At 40.4% G+C, this 18,249-nt stretch overlaps 5 protein-coding genes across 10 annotated transcripts in view; 3 read left to right on the top strand and 2 right to left on the bottom strand.

The window, feature by feature from the left end:
• Positions 1-1,294, bottom strand: part of LOC104827206 (telomerase reverse transcriptase) — an 8,045-nt gene extending 6,751 nt beyond the window's left edge. The window contains 2 exon segments of the mRNA XM_019204167.1: positions 4-867; positions 1,204-1,294. Coding sequence (XP_019059712.1) covers positions 4-126 — 123 coding nt within the window. The 5' untranslated portion in view covers positions 127-867; positions 1,204-1,294.
• Positions 928-3,693, bottom strand: LOC104827205 (peptidyl-tRNA hydrolase 2, mitochondrial). 3 transcript variants are annotated; one of them, XM_010560331.1, is made up of 8 exons: positions 3,597-3,693; positions 2,935-3,216; positions 2,787-2,845; positions 2,622-2,681; positions 2,471-2,540; positions 1,931-2,000; positions 1,557-1,583; positions 928-1,385 (listed from the first exon to the last, which is right to left on the bottom strand). In XM_010560331.1, exons 2-8 carry the CDS (start codon positions 3,133-3,135, stop codon positions 1,336-1,338), a joined length of 537 nt encoding a protein of 178 aa, XP_010558633.1. In that variant the 5' UTR covers positions 3,136-3,216; positions 3,597-3,693; the 3' UTR covers positions 928-1,335. The 3 variants fall into 3 exon arrangements, with proteins under 3 accessions (XP_010558633.1, XP_010558632.1, XP_010558631.1); XM_010560330.1 differs by lacking the exon at positions 3,597-3,693 and adding an exon at positions 3,330-3,590; XM_010560329.1 differs by lacking the exon at positions 3,597-3,693 and having other exon boundaries at positions 2,935-3,590.
• A 418-nt stretch (positions 3,694-4,111) lies between these two features.
• On the top strand, positions 4,112-7,168 carry LOC104827208 (TOM1-like protein 2). 2 transcript variants are annotated; one of them, XM_010560336.2, is made up of 5 exons: positions 4,112-4,281; positions 4,436-4,526; positions 4,979-5,515; positions 5,893-6,141; positions 6,565-7,168. In XM_010560336.2, exons 3-5 carry the CDS (start codon positions 4,997-4,999, stop codon positions 7,000-7,002), a joined length of 1,206 nt encoding a protein of 401 aa, XP_010558638.1. In that variant the 5' UTR covers positions 4,112-4,281; positions 4,436-4,526; positions 4,979-4,996; the 3' UTR covers positions 7,003-7,168. The 2 variants fall into 2 exon arrangements, with proteins under 2 accessions (XP_010558638.1, XP_010558637.1); XM_010560335.2 differs by lacking the exon at positions 4,436-4,526 and having other exon boundaries at positions 4,113-4,281.
• A 380-nt stretch (positions 7,169-7,548) lies between these two features.
• On the top strand, positions 7,549-11,809 carry LOC104827211 (probable arabinosyltransferase ARAD1). The gene is made up of 9 exons (XM_010560337.1): positions 7,549-8,099; positions 8,655-8,828; positions 9,178-9,335; positions 9,435-9,582; positions 9,929-10,044; positions 10,128-10,266; positions 10,788-10,898; positions 11,038-11,106; positions 11,431-11,809. The coding sequence occupies exons 1-9, from the start codon at positions 7,617-7,619 to the stop codon at positions 11,569-11,571; spliced, it is 1,539 nt and encodes a 512-aa protein (XP_010558639.1). The 5' UTR covers positions 7,549-7,616; the 3' UTR covers positions 11,572-11,809.
• A 1,999-nt stretch (positions 11,810-13,808) lies between these two features.
• Positions 13,809-18,249, top strand: part of LOC104827212 (cellulose synthase-like protein D3) — a 5,253-nt gene continuing 812 nt past the window's right edge. Inside the window, exons 1-4 of one of the 3 annotated variants that reach the window (XM_010560340.1) lie at positions 13,809-14,506; positions 14,864-15,774; positions 15,858-16,665; positions 16,744-18,241. In XM_010560340.1, coding sequence (XP_010558642.1) covers positions 14,900-15,774; positions 15,858-16,665; positions 16,744-18,241 — 3,181 coding nt within the window. In that variant the 5' untranslated portion in view covers positions 13,809-14,506; positions 14,864-14,899. The remainder of the gene's footprint in view (positions 14,507-14,863; positions 15,775-15,857; positions 16,666-16,743; positions 18,242-18,249) is intronic. The other 2 variants (XM_010560338.1, XM_010560341.1) reach the window with 2 other exon arrangements.

Below are 18,249 nucleotides of genomic sequence, written 5' to 3' on the forward strand. Positions count from 1 at the left end.
GCATTCCTCCGTCTGGATATTCCGACAAGGAATCAGATCTATGATTGTGTCCGCTAACGGCCTTGCTCTGGTTCCGTACATTCTCCATAGAATCTCCGGCACTCTCCGTCTACTCTTCCGCCCCATTTGGCTTTTCCTAATTACTTTCCTGGAAAATTCGAAGAGGTTTTGCTATCGACACAAACAAGGGACTGTGTTTTAGAGAGAGAAAAATTGTGCTTGGGAATATGAAGTGACCACATAAAAAGGCGGGAAAATTTTCCAACCGAACCGAATCAAATTTTGCTAAACCGAACCGAATGAAACCGGAACAAAACATTGCACGGTTTATGATTTATCTCGGTAAAACCGAAGAGTAACTCCTTTTTGAAAATAAAAAAAAAATTATAGCAAAAACGGAACCCAATCTAAACCGAAGCTTAAAAATTTGTTTTAACGAGAAGCATTTTTTTTAAAAATTCAAATTTACCAAAAAACTAAAGAAAACCAAACAGAAGAGAGAACCGAACAAAACCAAATAAAGTCAAACGTCAATCGCTGGCGTTAACGCAGCCGCAAACGCTGGTCGCTACGTCTTAACGTTTTACGTGCCGTAGCAGCAATGCCGTTTCAAAAATACAGAAATGACCCGCCATGTTTCCCGATTTCTCACCGCCGGCAACTTCGGCATGCTCCGCCAGGAACTTCATCCCCACCATCACCGGAAAAAGAAAAACCACAGCAGTACCTCAAAACCTCCCTCTTCTCCACATCTCCACCAATGTCAGATCATTCTCCATTTGAGAGGAATGCGAAGTTGCAGAATGGACGAGTCAGATTGGAGAGGAAGAATTCGCCGAACTCTCATTTGGATTGTGGTAGTAAGTACTTGGAACACAACAAAACGAAGCTGATCGGTAATGATACTCTCGTAATCATCTGCAGATCGATCCCAAATCACAATCTTTTTGCATGTTTTATTAGGACAAAATATACAAGCATATTCTATACACCATTCTTTGTTTTTGTTTTTGGTGAATAATATAGAAGTCACATTATACCCACAAGCTGTTTGTTGAATTGCCTAGATCAGCCAAAACCAACTCAAAGATTCAGTCCTAAAGAAGAAGAAAAGTGAATAGAAGCTTCAAAACCGGTAAATCAGATTTGTTTTCATCATCATCATCAGCAGCAGCAGCAGAAATGGAAAGCATGGTAAATTACCAGAAAGTTCGAAAAATGAATCAGATTCTCGGGTCCAGGAGGAGAAATCCGAAAGTTAATATCTTTCTCTTCTGCTGTCGCATTTGGACCATCAAGTTGAATTTTTCTTTAAAAACCCGAGTCCAAAAGTCCCTACAGAAGCTTTAATCCACCAGTTACATCATCAACAACTTCAACAGGTCCTGCGCAAATAAAACATTCAAGGTAACAGTAATGTCATGCTAATGAAGCTTTCTGGTAACAAATATGGCAGCCAAATTTCAATTTTCGTGCTTGGATTCTCTACTAATTCCTATTCTTGAATTCATCGGAGCCTTATCTCCCACAGACATGGAGGGTCATAAAGAACTTACCAAGAATCGCCATAACTGTCCTTGAATCTGAACAAAAACACAATATACAAGCATGTTAGAACTTAAGATTCATATTTTTCAGTAAATGGTCCTCATGAAATGTTTGAACAATTCTATCCAAAAGATTTTTTTTTCCACAAGGCTTAGCTAAACAATGCCAGTTACAACACTGTTGAGCATGAAATAAAAGAACATTCTTGCTCCAGTTCTGAATATTATTATGTTCAGAAATGACCAGAACAAATGAACCTGAACAATAAGATGGGGTTCTGATTCAGTATCCTTTTCCCAATTTTAACTAATTTCTTATAATGCAAAAAAGTAATCATGTAATGAAATTCAGTGCACCATAGGAAGCAAACTGTGAAACTTACTCGGGGCGATTTGTGTTCTTCCGGCATCAATTGTGATATGGGTCGGTAGTTTAAGGGACTTTGCTCTTTCCTGTCAATTTTGGAAGCATTGTTAGAAGATAAATAACATAGTGGAATACCAGAAAATTATCAACAGAGCGTCCAAAAAGAGAGATTGCAAGAATTTTTCTTGTCATGACTCATGACACTATTCCATGGTAGATGAAAAGATGGTTGACAAAACAGGATCCCGAGGATGAGGATATAGAAAGATGTCAGAGAAGAATTTTGCGATAATGGAAAAGGAAAGGAGTCAACAGAACATCTGAAAAATAATATCTAAGGAATCTCATGATTCTCGTTGCATATTCTCTGTATCATTTGAGATTTCATCAGCAATGTAGATTCAAGTTTCAGAAATCAACCCCTGAAACTTTTGCAAAGACTACTTGCTTAACGGCCTGAGGCCGTGGATCCAAATTCAAAATAAATCTCAGTTACATAAATTTTTTTATAATACAGGTACGGATTATAATGCATATTGAGCAAAAACAAACTCACCTGCAAAACTAGCATCTCCTCCTGAGTCTCGATTTTCACCACCACTTTTGGCTGAGCACATTCCTCCCATCTGCATTAGGGAGGAATCCATACTTGTTTAAGCTATTCTATATCAAGTAAAGAGGACTTTGATTTAAATGCTTTGTGGCACCTGTTTAATGCCCTTGGCGCCCGATGAAGGAGCTTTTTGTATAAACCTAAAGTTGCGTGGCTGGAGGACAAAGCAAACAGAGAACGTAAAATCAGAACAAGACAATAGCAATACTTAAAGAATGCAAGCTACGAAGCAATCTCCCACGAAAAAGGAGAAACTCACCTGCACTGAGCTGCAATCTTCCCCTTACCCATTTTAAGATCATTCCTCACAACCAAAACCTGCAGAAAAAAAAAACAATAATAAGTCATTTCAACTCCTTAAGCTCTCGTTAAGAGAGAGAGACAGAGAGATGAAGAAATGCTAAAACCATTTTGAAATCGTCAAGAATATCAGCCAGCTTCTCTATCTCGAGGGGTTCCTTGGATTTATTTTTCTTGTTCCCGCCTGCAGCAGCTACGTTCTTCGCCACATTCTTGGATGACGTAAAGATACGGGCAGGACGGCGAGTGCCAATGCAGTATCCCAATGCCGCTCCAACAATTAGGGCACTCAACCACGTCAAATCCATCGTCCCTCGAGACAGGATAAAACCCAACTGATATCCTCAAAACAAATTCAGAATTAGAGTGGAGGGAAATCAACTAACTACCTGCAAGATTAGAAAACGAATAAGACACCCAATTGGGAATCTGAAGAGAGTAAGCGTTGTTAGTTACGCAAAGAGAAGATGAACTGAACTGATAAATGAACACAAAGGGTTACCACATAAAAACCCCCGAACAAAGAGATTGATCGAGCAGAAACTTCACCAAACATGGAAAGGGTAGAAACTGATTAGGTTTTCTCAACGAAACCGTAAATCGATTACTGTCCTTCACCCATCGAAATTTAATCAAAAAGTTTCAAACTTTGATAGCGAACACAGATCTACGAGGAATGGGGAATCAGAAATGCGAAGTGCAATATCAATATGTAATATGGTGCGAAAAGCGAAGTCGATCGAGTTCGAAAAGTTCATAAAGAAGTAACCTTTTTGCCACCAATTGAAAACAATAAGATGGAGAATCGACACGGTCAGAGCAGCGGCCGTTCTTTAGACAATGTATTCGACGCCTGGTGTTTGGGGACGAAGATAATCGTATACTCAACGGGGTATTAGGTGGAGTGATTTGTTCAGGATTTTATGCTGTAGTCTTTTTTTTATATAGTTTGATAATCCATAGAATAATGTAACTATTTTCAAAATTATACTTTTCTTTAATTTACACCATTTTAAATTCATTTTTTTATTTGGCCTATTAAAACTCAATTTAACAGGATAAAATACAAAATATTTGTCATTTCTAACATTTTATTATGAGAAATATTACTTGTCAGGTAGCTCTTAAAACCTAATATACAAATTAATGAACCAGATAACTATATTGCACCAACGAAATTTGAGTACACATCATTAGAAATCTGTTTACTCATTTTCAGGAAGTCTTTTTTTTTTTTTCTTAAACCGGATATAAAAATGATACCTGCTCGAGGTACAATTATCCGCGTAACCAAACATCAACTCACGCGTGTTCGTCTCTGTTCTTCATCATTTTTTCCTCTGTCAAACGGCATTGACTACGCTTCTCGCTTCCTCTACCTCTATCACCGCCGTTTTTACCAGATCGTTGGTTCACGGATCCACATCTCGATAGACGGGGTTTGTGTTCCGGAGGTAAGTTTGTTGTCCGCTACTCGTGCCGGAGCAACTTCGTTTTTCTTGTTGTCGTTTCATGTTCATTCCGTGCATTTCGCTTGTGTTCTAGGTATTTTGATGATGGTGATTTCTTTTCGTTTTGGGATTTAAGTTGATCATAGAGACTTTTCAGGTTTCATTGTGTTACGTATTCCGATTGCTGAAGATCACTGTCGAATTTGGTTTCGTACGAAAACCCTAATTAGCTTCGTCGGCCATAACTGGTTAGTTTTTTTGGCTGAATAGTCTCTTCCCTTCTTGAAATTTGGTCGCTTGATTATTCAAGTATACTCGTGTTGATAGACTTGGAGGAAATTTGTATGATGCGTGAGATCGAGCCTCTGTGAAACCTATTATAGGTTTACTGTCGGAACTCGATGAAAACTTCAACACTGTGGTCGTAGTTTTCTGGGTATTTCGTCATAAACCTCTCGAATTGGCTGTATTGATGTTAGACCTTTAACCTTAACATGATCCCTGATACACACGCTACAAATTCTTTACTGGGCTTGGGTGGGCCCCTTGATCTGAATATCATGAAGTCCTTAGATCCAATTTGACTAGATTCGCGATGGTGTGAGTGAAATAGAAGAGAGAATCATTACCTTGTTTTGTATGTTCATTTACACCATCCTGCCATGCTGCACAATGATAAGTTGATGTTTATGCATCCCAGGTTTGAATATTGTCAAAGATGAGTGACAATCTGATGGACAAAGTTAGCGCATTTGGCGAGCGTCTCAAGATTGGAGGCACTGAAATGAGCAAGAAAGTCAGTGCCGGTATGACCTCTATGAGCTTCAAAGTGAAGGAACTCTTTCAAGGTCCTAACCCAGCCGATAAACTAGTCGAGGATGCAACATCAGAGAATCTAGAGGAACCTGATTGGGCTTTGAATTTGGAATTATGTGATATGATCAATCATGAAAAAATTAATAGTGTCGACTTGATCCGTGGAATAAAGAAGAGGATTATGATGAAGCAGCCAAGAATTCAGTACCTTGCCTTGGTGTTGCTAGAGACATGTGTTAAGAACTGTGAGAAGGCATTCTCTGAAGTGGCAGCAGAAAGAGTCCTTGATGAAATGGTTAAGCTGATAGATGATCCGCAAACAGTTGTCAATAACCGGAACAAAGCTTTGATGCTGGTTGAGGCTTGGGGGGAATCGACCAGTGAACTTCGCTATTTACCAGTTTTCGAAGAAACTTATAAGGTAACCTTATGATTTACTGATTATTTTCTGGTGCCATTACCTAATGGAATTATACCCTGGTTCATCCTCTGTTGTGTTACTGAATAAAACAGGTTGGAGCCAGTTATCGTAATTATGTTGAATGCATTCTATTTTTGCTGTTATTTTAACCTGGTCTGAACATGTTACGCTCGTAGTTAATATTTTTATTTTCGTGCATCCCTTTACCTGGCTTTGTGACATGTTCACGAAGTATATGGTTTCTTCAACATTGGGGATTCTGTCTCCGTATCTCGTGATTATATGGTTGTTTATTAATTTGCCCAACTGGCAAGGTTTTTTGCAAGCATCAGTTATAAAGTCTTCATCTTCTTATGCTTTTAATTTCTATGTCATAGAGCTTAAGATCAAGAGGAGTACGCTTTCCTGGGCGTGACAACGAGAGCTTGGCGCCTATTTTTACTCCTCCTCGTTCAGCTACAGCCCCAGAAATGGATGCCAATGTTCCACAGAACGTGCAGTATGATGTTCCTCCAGTTATAAGCTTTACTGCTGAGCAGACAAAGGAAGCGTTTGATGTAGCAAGGAACAGCATTGAGCTTCTTTCCACGGTTTTGTCCTCTTCACCTCAACTGGATGCTTTACAGGTAAATCTCTGTAATTGTTGTTGGGCACAATTTTCCTTGCAACGTATAGACGATTCTCTTTTATTATGTTCCTACCCTGATGACTATGAACTTGGATTTCTTATTGGGTGTCTGTATCAAATATGTTTGATGTTTTTACTTGAGACAAGCATTGATTACATCTATACTTTTAGCCTGATTCAAAAATCTTGCCTATTTTCTGAATGATTCTACTTGTCGTTGTTACGATATTGAAGTTTTTTGCAACTAGAAGTCGTCAAAGATAATACTTGTGTGATGTTTTTGACCGCTTTATCTGTGCTCTTCAGTTGATACTCAGCATTTAAGTCTCTAGAGATGATAAGCCAAAGATAGTAATCCCGCCACTGGTGATAGTGATTTACAATCAAATTGACGGGTTTTTGTCGGTGTTGTGATTGGCAGGATGACTTGACAATAACACTTGTACATCAATGTCGCGAGTCCCAAACCACAGTTCAACGAATCATCGAGACGGCTGGAGAGAACGAAGCCCTTCTATTCGAAGCGTTGAACGTGAATGATGAGATCCAGAAAACGATGACCAAGTACGAAGAGATGAAGAAGAAGCCTTCTGGTGCGGCACCAACTGCACCTGAACCAGCGATGATACCTGTGGCGGTGGAACCTGACTCTGACTCGCCGGTTCATGCCAAAGAGGAGCCGTCACTGATCAGAAAGCCCTCTGGTTCTCGAGGCGGCACACATGCTGATGCCGATGGCATGATGGACGACCTCGACGAGATGATATTCGGCAAGAACAGCGGTGTTTCTGGTTCTGGTCACGACCCGAAGAAGAAGCAGCAGTCTTCTAAGGATGACGACGACCTTATCCGATTCTAAGATATTTCAATGGAAGAAAGTGGGGAAACATATGGAGACAAACTGTTCTATGAGTTTTCGTCATTGACTGAATATGTTTTTATGTGCATTTTCTGTAAGTAATCGGCTTTTCCGGATTTGGATGTATGATTGGGTTTATAAAGATAAATTAATGGTAATCCAAACAGATTTATCTTCAAGTTTTCGCTTTCCCTTGTACTCTTCATAGAGGGGTAGATTTGGTATCCGATTTTTCGGTATGTTTGACACCGGCCCCTTAACTCAAATTTTATGCCCAAGTCCGACGAAACCCCGATTTGAATCCCAAGGTTCGACTTTGCAAATTTCGGATGTGCAAGGATTCACACTGCCCACGTCCAATCCCAACTTGTCAACCGCGTTTTTTTGCGATCGCAATCGCAATCGTGATCGCGGTTGCTGACCACATGCATGTTGCCTTTTTAGTACCGATTACAGTGCGAACCAAGGAACGACCGCGTCCACTTTCTCACTTCACTTTTTTTTTTTTATATATATATATATTTTTTAACATTCTCACTTCACTTTCATTTCTCGGAGTGCGAGGAACTAGCGACACAATTGATCGAATTCGGATCAAGGATCAGATCTTTCCAATGCCGGGAAAATTGCATTCTCATCATTCTTCCTCCAGGCCCAGATCCAAAACCCTAATCCTCACTCTCTCCCTCTTCGCCTTCTCCCTCATCGTCATCCTCCTCTTCACTCTCTCTTCCTCCACCAGACCCTCCTCGGGTCCGTACCCGAGCACGCCGTCGTGGCCGGTGACGTCCTTCGTCGCCTCGCTTGAGCATTTCCTGATTCACAAGGCTCCGAATCTCTCGGTCTCGATTAGGGACGATACGGTTCATGCGGGGAGTGACGATGATGCGAGGAAGTTCGACGAGGTGGTGTTTGAGAGGGAGAATCGGTGGTTGAACGACGATCCTAACTACCCTTTGAGTTTTCCGATTAAGGTTTACGTCTACGAGATGCCGAAGAAGTTTACCTACGATCTTCTCTGGTTGTTTCACAATACTTACAAAGAGACATCGAATCTCACTTCTAATGGTAGCCCTGTGCATCGCCTGATCGAGCAGGTACTACGTACTCCTAGGTTTGTGATTTTGGTTGAATTCTTGGAATTTGAAATTTTTGGGGCTGGTTTAAATCTACCATGACATAGAGGAAACCCGAATGATTCTGATTCATGTGGATCATCGTTACAGTGTTCTGTTGTTCCGAGGTAATTGTGTTGTTTAGTTTTGTGACAATGTCGAACCAAATACAATCCACCGGCTGTGAATTGTGAATTTTGAAATTCTTCTGGGTCTGCTTCAACGTGTTTCAGAGAAAAGGCTACGTTTTGGAATGCCACAATTTGGGTATACGAACTGGAAATCTTAAAATATGGGATTTACTTCAATCTTTGTTCCATATCGGGCTGTGATTTGGGTACTCGAATTAGGAATGTTTGTCCTTCCTATTAGCAATTTAGTATTTAGAAAGCTATTTCATATCAGATATTCTTGTTCATAGTACTCAGATCTTTTTTCTTCAGTGGGATAAGTGAAGTTTATGCTTTGTGGCTCCACTTAATGGTTCCTCTTCTACTTGGTAGCTGATTGATATGTTTAGTTTTTTTTATGTTGCAGCATTCTATTGATTATTGGCTTTGGGTTGACCTGATTGCTCCTGAATCCGAAAGGCATTTGAAGAGTGTTGTGAGGGTCCATCAGCAGCAGGATGCAGACTTTTTCTATGTTCCATTTTTCACTACTATCAGCTTTTTCTTGTTGGAGAAGCAGCAGTGCAAAGAACTTTATAGGGTGTGAGTGTGCTTCCAAGATTTAAATTACTGATGCCTTGCCTCTTTTAGATGGTTATTTCCTTTTATTTCGTTTCCTTTTAAAGAAGTATTGATGTTCGCTTTTTGATCCTTTTGTGTGCTGTTTGTACATCTTAGGTTTGGGGCTTAGGTGAGATCTATTTGTCCTGAGCCGAATCTCGTGTCATTTGAATGAGCTGTGGCATGTGATTTATCAATATAGTTCTTTGTTGATTCAGGCCAACCTTTGCCTTATTTGTAGATTCAAGTTATTTGGAAAATAAATAATATGGATTTGGGATTGTACCAGTAACAACCATTTCTTTCTTCTGGCCATTTCCTCACCGTAGGAAGCTTTGAAATGGGTCACCGATCAGCCTGCATGGAAAAGGTCTGAGGGAAGGGATCACATATTTCCTATTCACCATCCCTGGTCTTTCAAGTCAGTACGGAAGTTTGTCAAGAAGGCAATTTGGCTTTTACCAGATATGGACTCCACTGGGAACTGGTGACTCTAGCTATCCTTTTGTAATCGATCTTGAGTCATATAGTTTCTTCTTAAGCTGAAGTTCGCTAACTCTGTTTGAACTTGAACTTGAACTTGTAGGTACAAGCCAGGCCAAGTTTCACTGGAGAAAGACCTAATTCTTCCTTATGTCCCAAATGTTGATCTCTGTGATGCCAAATGCTTGTCAGAATATTCCTCAAAGAGAACCACATTTCTGTTTTTCCGAGGGCGGCTTAAGAGGAATGCTGTGAGAGTCATGCTATCTCTAACTCTACCCCCTTTCTTCGAATTTTCATGTTTTGTGGGGCTTTCCAAATTTATCTAAGATGTGTTAGGTGGTGTGGTGGTTGTTTTTACAATTGTCTCTTAACAATTTCATTAGTGCTTTCAGTAAGGACTTAGCTTTCGATACCACCGAAAGTGATTTTGCTTTTCGCAGCAATGAACAATAACTTCCCCTTGAAATATAATCGCAATGTTTTATGAAACTGGGAAAGAAGACCTAGGTTGCATTCTTGGTTCTCTAACTTGTTCTATGATGTCAAAATTAATGTCTGTGTTCTCACACATATAGTTGTGGAACTGTTCTTCAGGGTGGGAAAATACGTGCCAAACTCGGAGCGGAGCTAAGCAATGTGAAGGATGTTGTAATTGAGGAAGGGACTGCTGGAGAAGGAGGGAAATGGGCTTCTCAGAACGGCATGCGTAGGTAAAGTTTGAGATGCTCATGACCTTTGCCTTGAGTCTCCTTTTTTGGTCATCTTTTTTTCTAACTATGCCTAGCTCTATCAGATCCCTCTTTTGCTTGTGTCCTGCTGGTGACACGCCATCGTCTGCCAGATTGTTTGATGCTATTGTCAGTGGGTGTATACCTGTTATAGTCAGTGATGAGTTGGAATTTCCTTTTGAAGGAATACTTGATTACAGGAAGGTATGACAGAACTTATGAGATCTTTTAATTGGTGCTTTTTTACTTTCCATTCCTTGATTATTTCGGGTTTCATGGTTGTGGCAATATTGTGCATCATGAAAAAGTCTATTTTGTAATTGATCTATTCTGCCCGCTCCAGTTTTTAATTCTGTCTTTACGGTGATAATCTAAATGCAAGGTACAAAATGTGTGGAATGTTTTAGCATGATGCTAGAAGGTATATGGCAAAAAATAAAAAGGATTATCTTTAAAAGTAGAAGAGAAACTCATACGCAATAAACGAAGGAAATAAGTATTGACGCCTCATAATTTTTGCATTGTGACTTGTGAGTAGTATATGCTCTGCATGGAGATTCTCTTCAGTTGTCTATAAAAACTGGAAGCTGCTTCTATGTTTCATGTTATAACGTGAGATAAATGTGCTCCTACGCAATTCTATTGCTTTTCTTTTGTGTATTTGCTGAATATATGGAGCTGGCATTTGTTAATTGTTCCTCCATGTCTATCCTTTGTTCTCGCAGATTGCCGTGGTTGTTTCTTCCAGTGATGCTATACAGCCAGGGTGGCTTCTAAATTATCTGAGAAGCCTTACCCCCTCTCATATAAAGGAATTTCAGAAAAACATAGCTCAAGTAAATGCTTTTTTAAATCTTCTCGAGCTCCGACTTTACGAAATGATATGAAGCTGTTTGCATAGTTTACTTTTCCACTCTCCTAGCGTCTTCTTAATGTGTTTTAGTAACTAAAATGGTTATTCTCAATTTTTTCCAGTACGCCCGGCATTTCGTATATTCCAACCCAGCTCAGCCATTAGGTCCAGAAGACCTGACATGGAGAATGGTACGTATTATCTAGTGAATGGATGACACCACTACCTCGTACATTGGCATTGGCAATCTATGGTACATTAAAAATTGATGATACCAGCAAGTTTTAACTTGACCAGTGTCGATATTGCGCTAAAACCGAATATGGTATGAGGGTACACCATAAAATTTGCCTTATGTATTCAATACTTGTTGAAACATTATCAGCCTCCCCGACAAACCTTCTCATCCTTCACCATCATCAAGGTCATTATTCTACTTATCTTATCCTAGTGTCTGGTATTTCTGCAAATTTGTGTATGTTTATGCTCTCTTGCATTCATTGCTTGACATACAGATAGCTGGTAAACTAATGAACATCAAGCTCCACACGAGGAGGTCGCAACGGGTTGTGAAAGGTTCAAGGAGTATTTGCAGATGTGATTGTTGGTGGCCAAACTCTACGGTTCCCAATCCATTGAATCCTGTCTTGGGTTAAGGACCAGGTCCCTCGATCCATTTGCCCATAGATAGTAATACTCTACGCTGTTGAATAACTTGTTTGTTTTCTGTTTCTTTCTTTTAAACATATGCTTCTTTTATCATTTCATGCCTGTAATTTGTCATTGATTATGATGTGGCAATGTTATGATCCCAAAGTGATTATGGGAGGCTATGGGGTAACTTTTAGAGGATTTTGTACCCCAGTTCTGAATTAACATTGGTTCAGATGTTCATTCAGGTGGGATGAAAGAATCGGCCTCTTCTTTTCCTCTGCAAAATATCTTTCTTTTTTCTCGTTCATTCATTTTCATTTTCTTTTTGGCGAGTGGCAATTTCTGATCTTGACCTGACAAACTTCACTTGTTCCTTCTAATCGTCCATAAGAGTTGTATGTAGCTTTTGTATTCCAGAAATTGGGCAGTTGCTATCCTCATTTCCTGGGAGAGAGACAGTGGTCGTGGGCTTTCGTTGAAGCCCTCATTGGAACTTCTGCCATTATTTGACCAGGCTGAAGATCAAGAAGGTAATCAAATTAGCTCTTGGTGCTTCTGCACAAAGGTTCATGCAAAGTTTAGCAAATGCTTCTCACTTTTCATCCTTTTTTATCTGTCAAACAAAACAACCTATTCCTATTCCCGTTTTATAAGCTTCCATCCTCCTGTTTATGATGATTGGGTAAACATAAATGAAAATGAGTCCTGCTGAATTAGGATTGGAGTTCTCACATGGTGGGAGGATGCGATAGAGTCAAATTCAGTTCTTGCCTTACTTTTTTTTTTTTTTTTTGATTTATTGAAGAATACTAACCATATCCCATATCATGTCTTGTAGATACTGGTCTGGTAAACGCTCTGGGATCATGTTACATTACATCGAGAACCGACCCATGAAAAGCCAAAACATGTCTTAGGTTGTTCTCATGTCTGGAATCCTGAGAACTGAGGACTGGAACAAGTTAAAGACATGGAGAAACCAATGATAATAACCCAAGAGGACTAAGGAGAGATGATGTTTTATACACACACACACACACACACAACCACTAGTGCTGCTTCAAGCCAGAGAGAGTTGAAGGCGCATTTCAGGAACAGCTTGGTAAACGCTTTTGAGGAATCCAGACGCAGAAATATTCAAACGCGCCTTCGTATATATTTATGCATATGCATATGCATATGCATATGCGTGTGACTTTGCGTATATTGCCATGTTCATAATTATTAGGTGGCTTAAATTAAATACGCGTGATTGACGACACGTCGGACGAGGCAATGTGATTCCTGTGGACACACGTTCTCAGTTTCATCACAGAGAAGAATAACACAGCCCATTGAAAGTTACCAAACTACCCCTAGCGTCCGCGTTTTCTTCCTTCCTTCCTCCTCTCGAAATACCACTTTCCATCGTTTCGATTTCATTTATAAAGAAACCGATAACTATAAAATTTATTTTTATATCTTTATCCTTAAAGACGTCTACTTTGATCTATTATATAATCCTATCATTATTAATTTTAGGAAATATAACCATCATATATATCTAATTTTAACTTGTTACAAATTCTATTAATTTTGGGTGAGATATATATTACGCAACTCTAAGGATAATAATTAAAAAAAACTAAATATTTATATAAAATGTATTATATTCCGATGTTTAGAATCTGTACAAATATTTAATTTCTTATTGTGATATTTATAGTTCTATAATTTATATATCATCCTTTGTACAAATTTGTTATTTAACATTAAGTATTTTTATTGGTTAAATTTATAATTTTATAAAAAAAATAACATTATTTATAATCTATTAATATTTGAGATAATTTAAAATATCAATTTGATTTTTATTTTTAAAAGTTTTAATAAATGAAATATTATATAATAAAAAATTTGTATATAAATTAATTGTACAAGAGAAAAGAGAAAATGTACTTTTAAAGGAAAATATAAAGTATGGTTTTTTGGATTAAGATGAATTTTTATGGTAAATTAATACGTTTTCTTAATAAATTGGTTGATTTTTTTTTGCTTAAAATTAATAGTTAATGGTTTTTTTAAATAAATTGAGTGTAGGTAATTTTTTGAGTAAATTAGATCATTAATGATTATTTTTAGTCTGTTCATTGAAAGAAATATTATTACAAAATATTATTACAAGAAGTGTAGAAAAATAATTTATTCGAAGCGTTTAAATAAGAACAAAACATTTGAAAGAGGAAAAGGAAACCTGTCCCTATTTTTTTTTCCACGTTTTTGTCCGAAAACCCCAGCCGGAGAGAAAACAAAGCGACTGAAAGGAAAAACAATGCGAGTGGCCTGCCACTTCTTCTTCGCCGGATTTCCTCCGCCGCCTCCGCCGTTATCGCCTCTGTATTTTTCTACATCAGTTAGAAATTAAGAAGCGTTGATCTTTTCATCTCTTCCGTTCTTTGTTCGTGTTGATGGTTTTTTGGAATAAAATAATGCGCTATGGTTGCCATCATAACGTGTATTAGTAGTGGCAGTGCTGCTGTATTTGGTCACGACTACTTCCCTCTCTCTCTCCACATCTATGTATATATATGTCTCTCTCTCAATGACATTGCCAGTTGGATGGCACGATTTCGTTGAATCCTTCAGAGGAATTTGTTAGACGAAGAAGAAGCGTTCTCTGTTCAAACATTGGAGGCGGAAGATCTGATTTTTTTTTTTTTTAGTTTCCCTTTCTCTGTCAAGGTATTAATCGTGGGTCTGAAGCTGTTTTTTTTCTCTTCTTTTCTATAAGTTCGTGTTGGGATCGTCTTGTGGTCGGAATGTGAAAGGATCGCATTCTGTTCTTTTGTACTGTTTCTTGGTTAACGAATGAGAGAATATGAGAAGGGATTCTTGAGATATTCTTGGATTTGAAAGTTTGGAAAGGAGCTGTTTTGGATTTCGTATAGAGCTTAAAAGGTGTGAGCTTTTGTTTTGGTTGTCTGTCGTAACATTCAAGGTTCACTTCCGGGTGTGTAGTTTGGGAATGCTGTCCGGATTATCATTTCACTGTTTGTGAAACAATGATTGTTGTCTTTTATGGGTTTGATGCTTTGGAAATTACATGATTGGTGGAGTATGATGAGTATTATCACATTCTAATGGCCAATTTCTTGATTTGTTGCTGATCAAGAGTAGATCTGTGGGTGATCTGTTGGTTGTGGTGTTTTCAACAAATTCCACTTCCTCCAATATGATCTGTTCTTGAGCATTGTGATCCCTATATATTAGGTCCTTTTGTTGATTAACTTAACTTGTTGCATTATTACATCTCAGGGATCTTCCGGCTACAAGCCCGGGTGGAGTTAAACAATGGCGTCTAAGCAATTCAATCAGAGCCGATCCAATCTATCCACTAACTCTGATGCTGCTGAAGCAGGGAGGCCACCTGTCCCTCCGACCGTGACATTTGCCCGGAGGACTTCATCCGGTCGATATGTGAGTTACTCGAGGGATGACCTTGACAGTGAACTGGGCAGTGTTGATTTCATGAACTATACGGTTCATATGCCACCAACCCCGGATAACCAGCCCATGGACCCATCAATCTCTCAGAAAGTTGAAGAGCAGTACGTTTCAAACTCCTTGTTCACGGGCGGGTTTAACAGTGCCACACGGGCTCATCTTATGGACAAGGTGATTGAATCAGAGGCAAGTCATCCCCAGATGGTTGGTTCTAAAAGATCATCTTGTTCGATCCCTGGTTGTGATGCAAAGGTTATGAGTGACGAGAGGGGGCAAGATATTCTCCCCTGTGAATGTGATTTTAAAATTTGCAGGGATTGCTATGTGGATGCCATCAAAACAGGTGGTGGGATCTGCCCTGGCTGTAAGGAGCCTTACAGGAACACGGATTTGAGCGACCTGGCTGCTGATAGTGGCCGGCCTCCTCTTCCACTTCCTCTGCCTGCAGGCATGTCGAAGATGGAGAGAAGACTGTCTCTGATGAAGTCAACTAAGTCAGCTTTGATGAGGAGTCAAACCGGGGATTTCGATCACAACAGGTGGTTGTTTGAGACAAGTGGAACTTATGGTTATGGAAACGCTTTCTGGCCAAAGGACGGGAATTTCGGGAGCGGTAAGGACGGCGATGGGGATTTCGTGGAGCCACAGGACCTGATGAGCAAACCCTGGAGACCGCTTACTCGAAAGTTGAAAATTCCTGCTGCTGTTATTAGTCCATACAGGTGAAACTTAGCTTAGCATGAAAGCGTCATTTAACATGTGCTTACAGATACATCCACTAATGTGTTTTCATCAATTTTTACAGGCTCTTAATTTTTATCCGGATTGTGGTTCTTGCACTGTTCTTGGCTTGGAGGATCAAGCATAAAAACAATGATGCGATATGGCTGTGGGGAATGTCTGTGGTCTGCGAACTCTGGTTTGCGTTTTCTTGGCTTCTTGACCAGCTGCCTAAACTATGCCCGGTTAATCGTGCTACTGACCTTAATGTCCTCAAGGATAAGTTCGAAACACCTACACCCAGCAACCCGACCGGGAAATCTGACCTCCCTGGAGTTGATGTGTTTGTTTCTACTGCAGATCCAGAGAAAGAACCTCCTCTGGTCACTGCTAATACCATCTTGTCTATCCTAGCAGCTGAGTATCCTGTTGAGAAGCTCTCATGCTATGTTTCTGATGACGGAGGAGCGCTTCTTACGTTTGAAGCCATGGCTGAGGCTGCAAGTTTTGCTAACATGTGGGTCCCATTCTGTCGTAAACACAGTATTGAGCCAAGGAACCCTGATTCCTACTTTAGCCTGAAAAGGGATCCCTACAAGAACAAGGTCAAACCCGATTTTGTGAAGGATCGAAGACGGGTGAAGCGTGAGTATGATGAGTTCAAGGTTAGGATTAACAGCCTGCCTGATTCTATTCGGCGTCGGTCTGATGCTTATCATGCTCGTGAGGAAATCAAGGCCATGAAGATGCAGAGGCAGAACCAAGATGATGAGCCTGTAGAGCCGGTGAAGATTCCCAAAGCCACATGGATGGCTGATGGTACCCATTGGCCAGGAACTTGGTTGCATCCTTCTGCTGACCATTCCCGTAGTGACCATGCCGGTATCATTCAGGTATTTATATTACTTCTTTAACTTGGTTATATTGTCATTGCCGTTTCTTTTTTCATGCCTTTATGCCAACCATTACAGGTGATGTTGAAGCCTCCGAGTGATGAGCCATTGCATGGAACATCTGAAGGGTTTCTTGATCTGACAGAAGTGGATATTCGTCTCCCTCTCCTTGTTTACGTTTCCCGTGAGAAGCGTCCTGGTTATGATCATAACAAGAAGGCAGGTGCCATGAATGCCCTGGTCCGAGCTTCTGCAATCATGTCCAATGGACCATTCATACTCAATCTTGACTGTGACCACTACATCTACAACTCTCAGGCTCTGAGAGAAGGCATGTGTTTCATGATGGATCGAGGAGGTGACAGACTCTGTTACGTTCAGTTCCCACAACGGTTTGAAGGTATTGACCCGTCAGATCGATATGCTAATCACAACACTGTCTTCTTCGACGTGAACATGAGAGCTCTTGATGGCCTTATGGGTCCTGTTTACGTCGGAACTGGTTGTCTCTTCAGAAGGATTGCACTGTATGGTTTTGACCCACCTCGATCCAAGGAACATCATCCTGGTTTCTGCAGTTGCTGCTGTCCTCGTCGCAAGAAGCGGACTCATGTCCCCGAGGAAAATCGAGCCCTGAGAATGGGGGACTCGGATGATGAAGAGATGAATCTCTCTTTGATCCCGAAGAAGTTCGGGAACTCGACCTTTCTCATTGATTCCATCCCGGTTGCTGAGTTCCAAGGTCGTCCACTCGCAGATCACCCGGCTGTCAAGAATGGGCGCCCGCCCGGTGCCCTAACCATTCCCCGTGAGCTTCTTGATGCATCGACGGTAGCAGAGGCCATAGCCGTGATCTCTTGTTGGTATGAGGACAAAACTGAGTGGGGAACTCGTATTGGTTGGATTTACGGGTCTGTGACCGAAGATGTGGTCACTGGGTACAGGATGCACAACCGAGGTTGGAAATCAGTTTACTGTGTAACAAAACGTGATGCTTTCCGAGGCACTGCTCCGATCAATCTGACAGATAGGCTTCATCAAGTTCTCAGATGGGCTACTGGTTCTGTCGAGATTTTCTTCTCCAGGAACAACGCTTTTCTCGCCAGCCCGAGGATGAAGATACTTCAGAGGATTGCTTACCTCAATGTCGGGATTTACCCTTTCACCTCCATCTTCCTTATCGTCTACTGCTTCCTCCCTGCACTTTCCCTCTTCTCTGGCCAGTTCATTGTCCAAACCCTCAACGTGACATTCCTCACCTATCTTCTCATCATCTCCATAACCCTCTGCTTGCTCGCCCTCCTTGAGATCAAATGGTCAGGAATTTCGCTCGAAGAATGGTGGAGGAACGAGCAGTTTTGGCTCATTGGAGGGACAAGCGCTCACCTTGCTGCTGTTCTTCAGGGTCTGCTCAAAGTCATTGCTGGAATCGAAATCTCATTCACTCTCACGTCGAAATCTGCAGGTGATGATAACGACGACGAGTTTGCGGATCTCTACATAGTGAAATGGACGTCTCTCATGATCCCACCCATCGTCATCATGATGGTCAATCTCATCGCGATTGCAGTCGGATTCAGCAGG

This window comes from Tarenaya hassleriana, unplaced genomic scaffold (assembly GCF_000463585.1).
Source record: "Tarenaya hassleriana unplaced genomic scaffold, ASM46358v1 Cleome5, whole genome shotgun sequence".
In the NCBI taxonomy this organism is placed as follows: domain Eukaryota; kingdom Viridiplantae; phylum Streptophyta; class Magnoliopsida; order Brassicales; family Cleomaceae; genus Tarenaya; species Tarenaya hassleriana.

What these genes read in the sequence shown, in the direction of transcription:
- LOC104827211 (XM_010560337.1), top strand. Translation starts at nt 7,617, where the DNA reads ATGCCGGGAAAATTGCATTCTCATCATTCTTCCTCCAGGCCCAGATCC. An exon ending in TGCATCGCCTGATCGAGCAG is followed by an intron (nt 8,100 to 8,654) that starts GTACTACGTACT and finishes TTTATGTTGCAG; the next exon opens with CATTCTATTGATTATTGGCT. An exon ending in TCTCAGAACGGCATGCGTAG is followed by an intron (nt 10,045 to 10,127) that starts GTAAAGTTTGAG and finishes TAGCTCTATCAG; the next exon opens with ATCCCTCTTTTGCTTGTGTC.
- LOC104827205 (XM_010560331.1), bottom strand. Translation starts at nt 3,135, where the DNA reads ATGGATTTGACGTGGTTGAGTGCCCTAATTGTTGGAGCGGCATTGGGA. An exon ending in AAGATTGCAGCTCAGTGCAG is followed by an intron (nt 2,682 to 2,786) that starts GTGAGTTTCTCC and finishes TTTGTCCTCCAG; the next exon opens with CCACGCAACTTTAGGTTTAT. An exon ending in GACAGTTATGGCGATTCTTG is followed by an intron (nt 1,386 to 1,556) that starts GTAAGTTCTTTA and finishes TTATTTGCGCAG; the next exon opens with GACCTGTTGAAGTTGTTGAT.
- LOC104827208 (XM_010560336.2), top strand. Translation starts at nt 4,997, where the DNA reads ATGAGTGACAATCTGATGGACAAAGTTAGCGCATTTGGCGAGCGTCTC. An exon ending in TTTTCGAAGAAACTTATAAG is followed by an intron (nt 5,516 to 5,892) that starts GTAACCTTATGA and finishes TCTATGTCATAG; the next exon opens with AGCTTAAGATCAAGAGGAGT. An exon ending in CTCAACTGGATGCTTTACAG is followed by an intron (nt 6,142 to 6,564) that starts GTAAATCTCTGT and finishes TGTGATTGGCAG; the next exon opens with GATGACTTGACAATAACACT.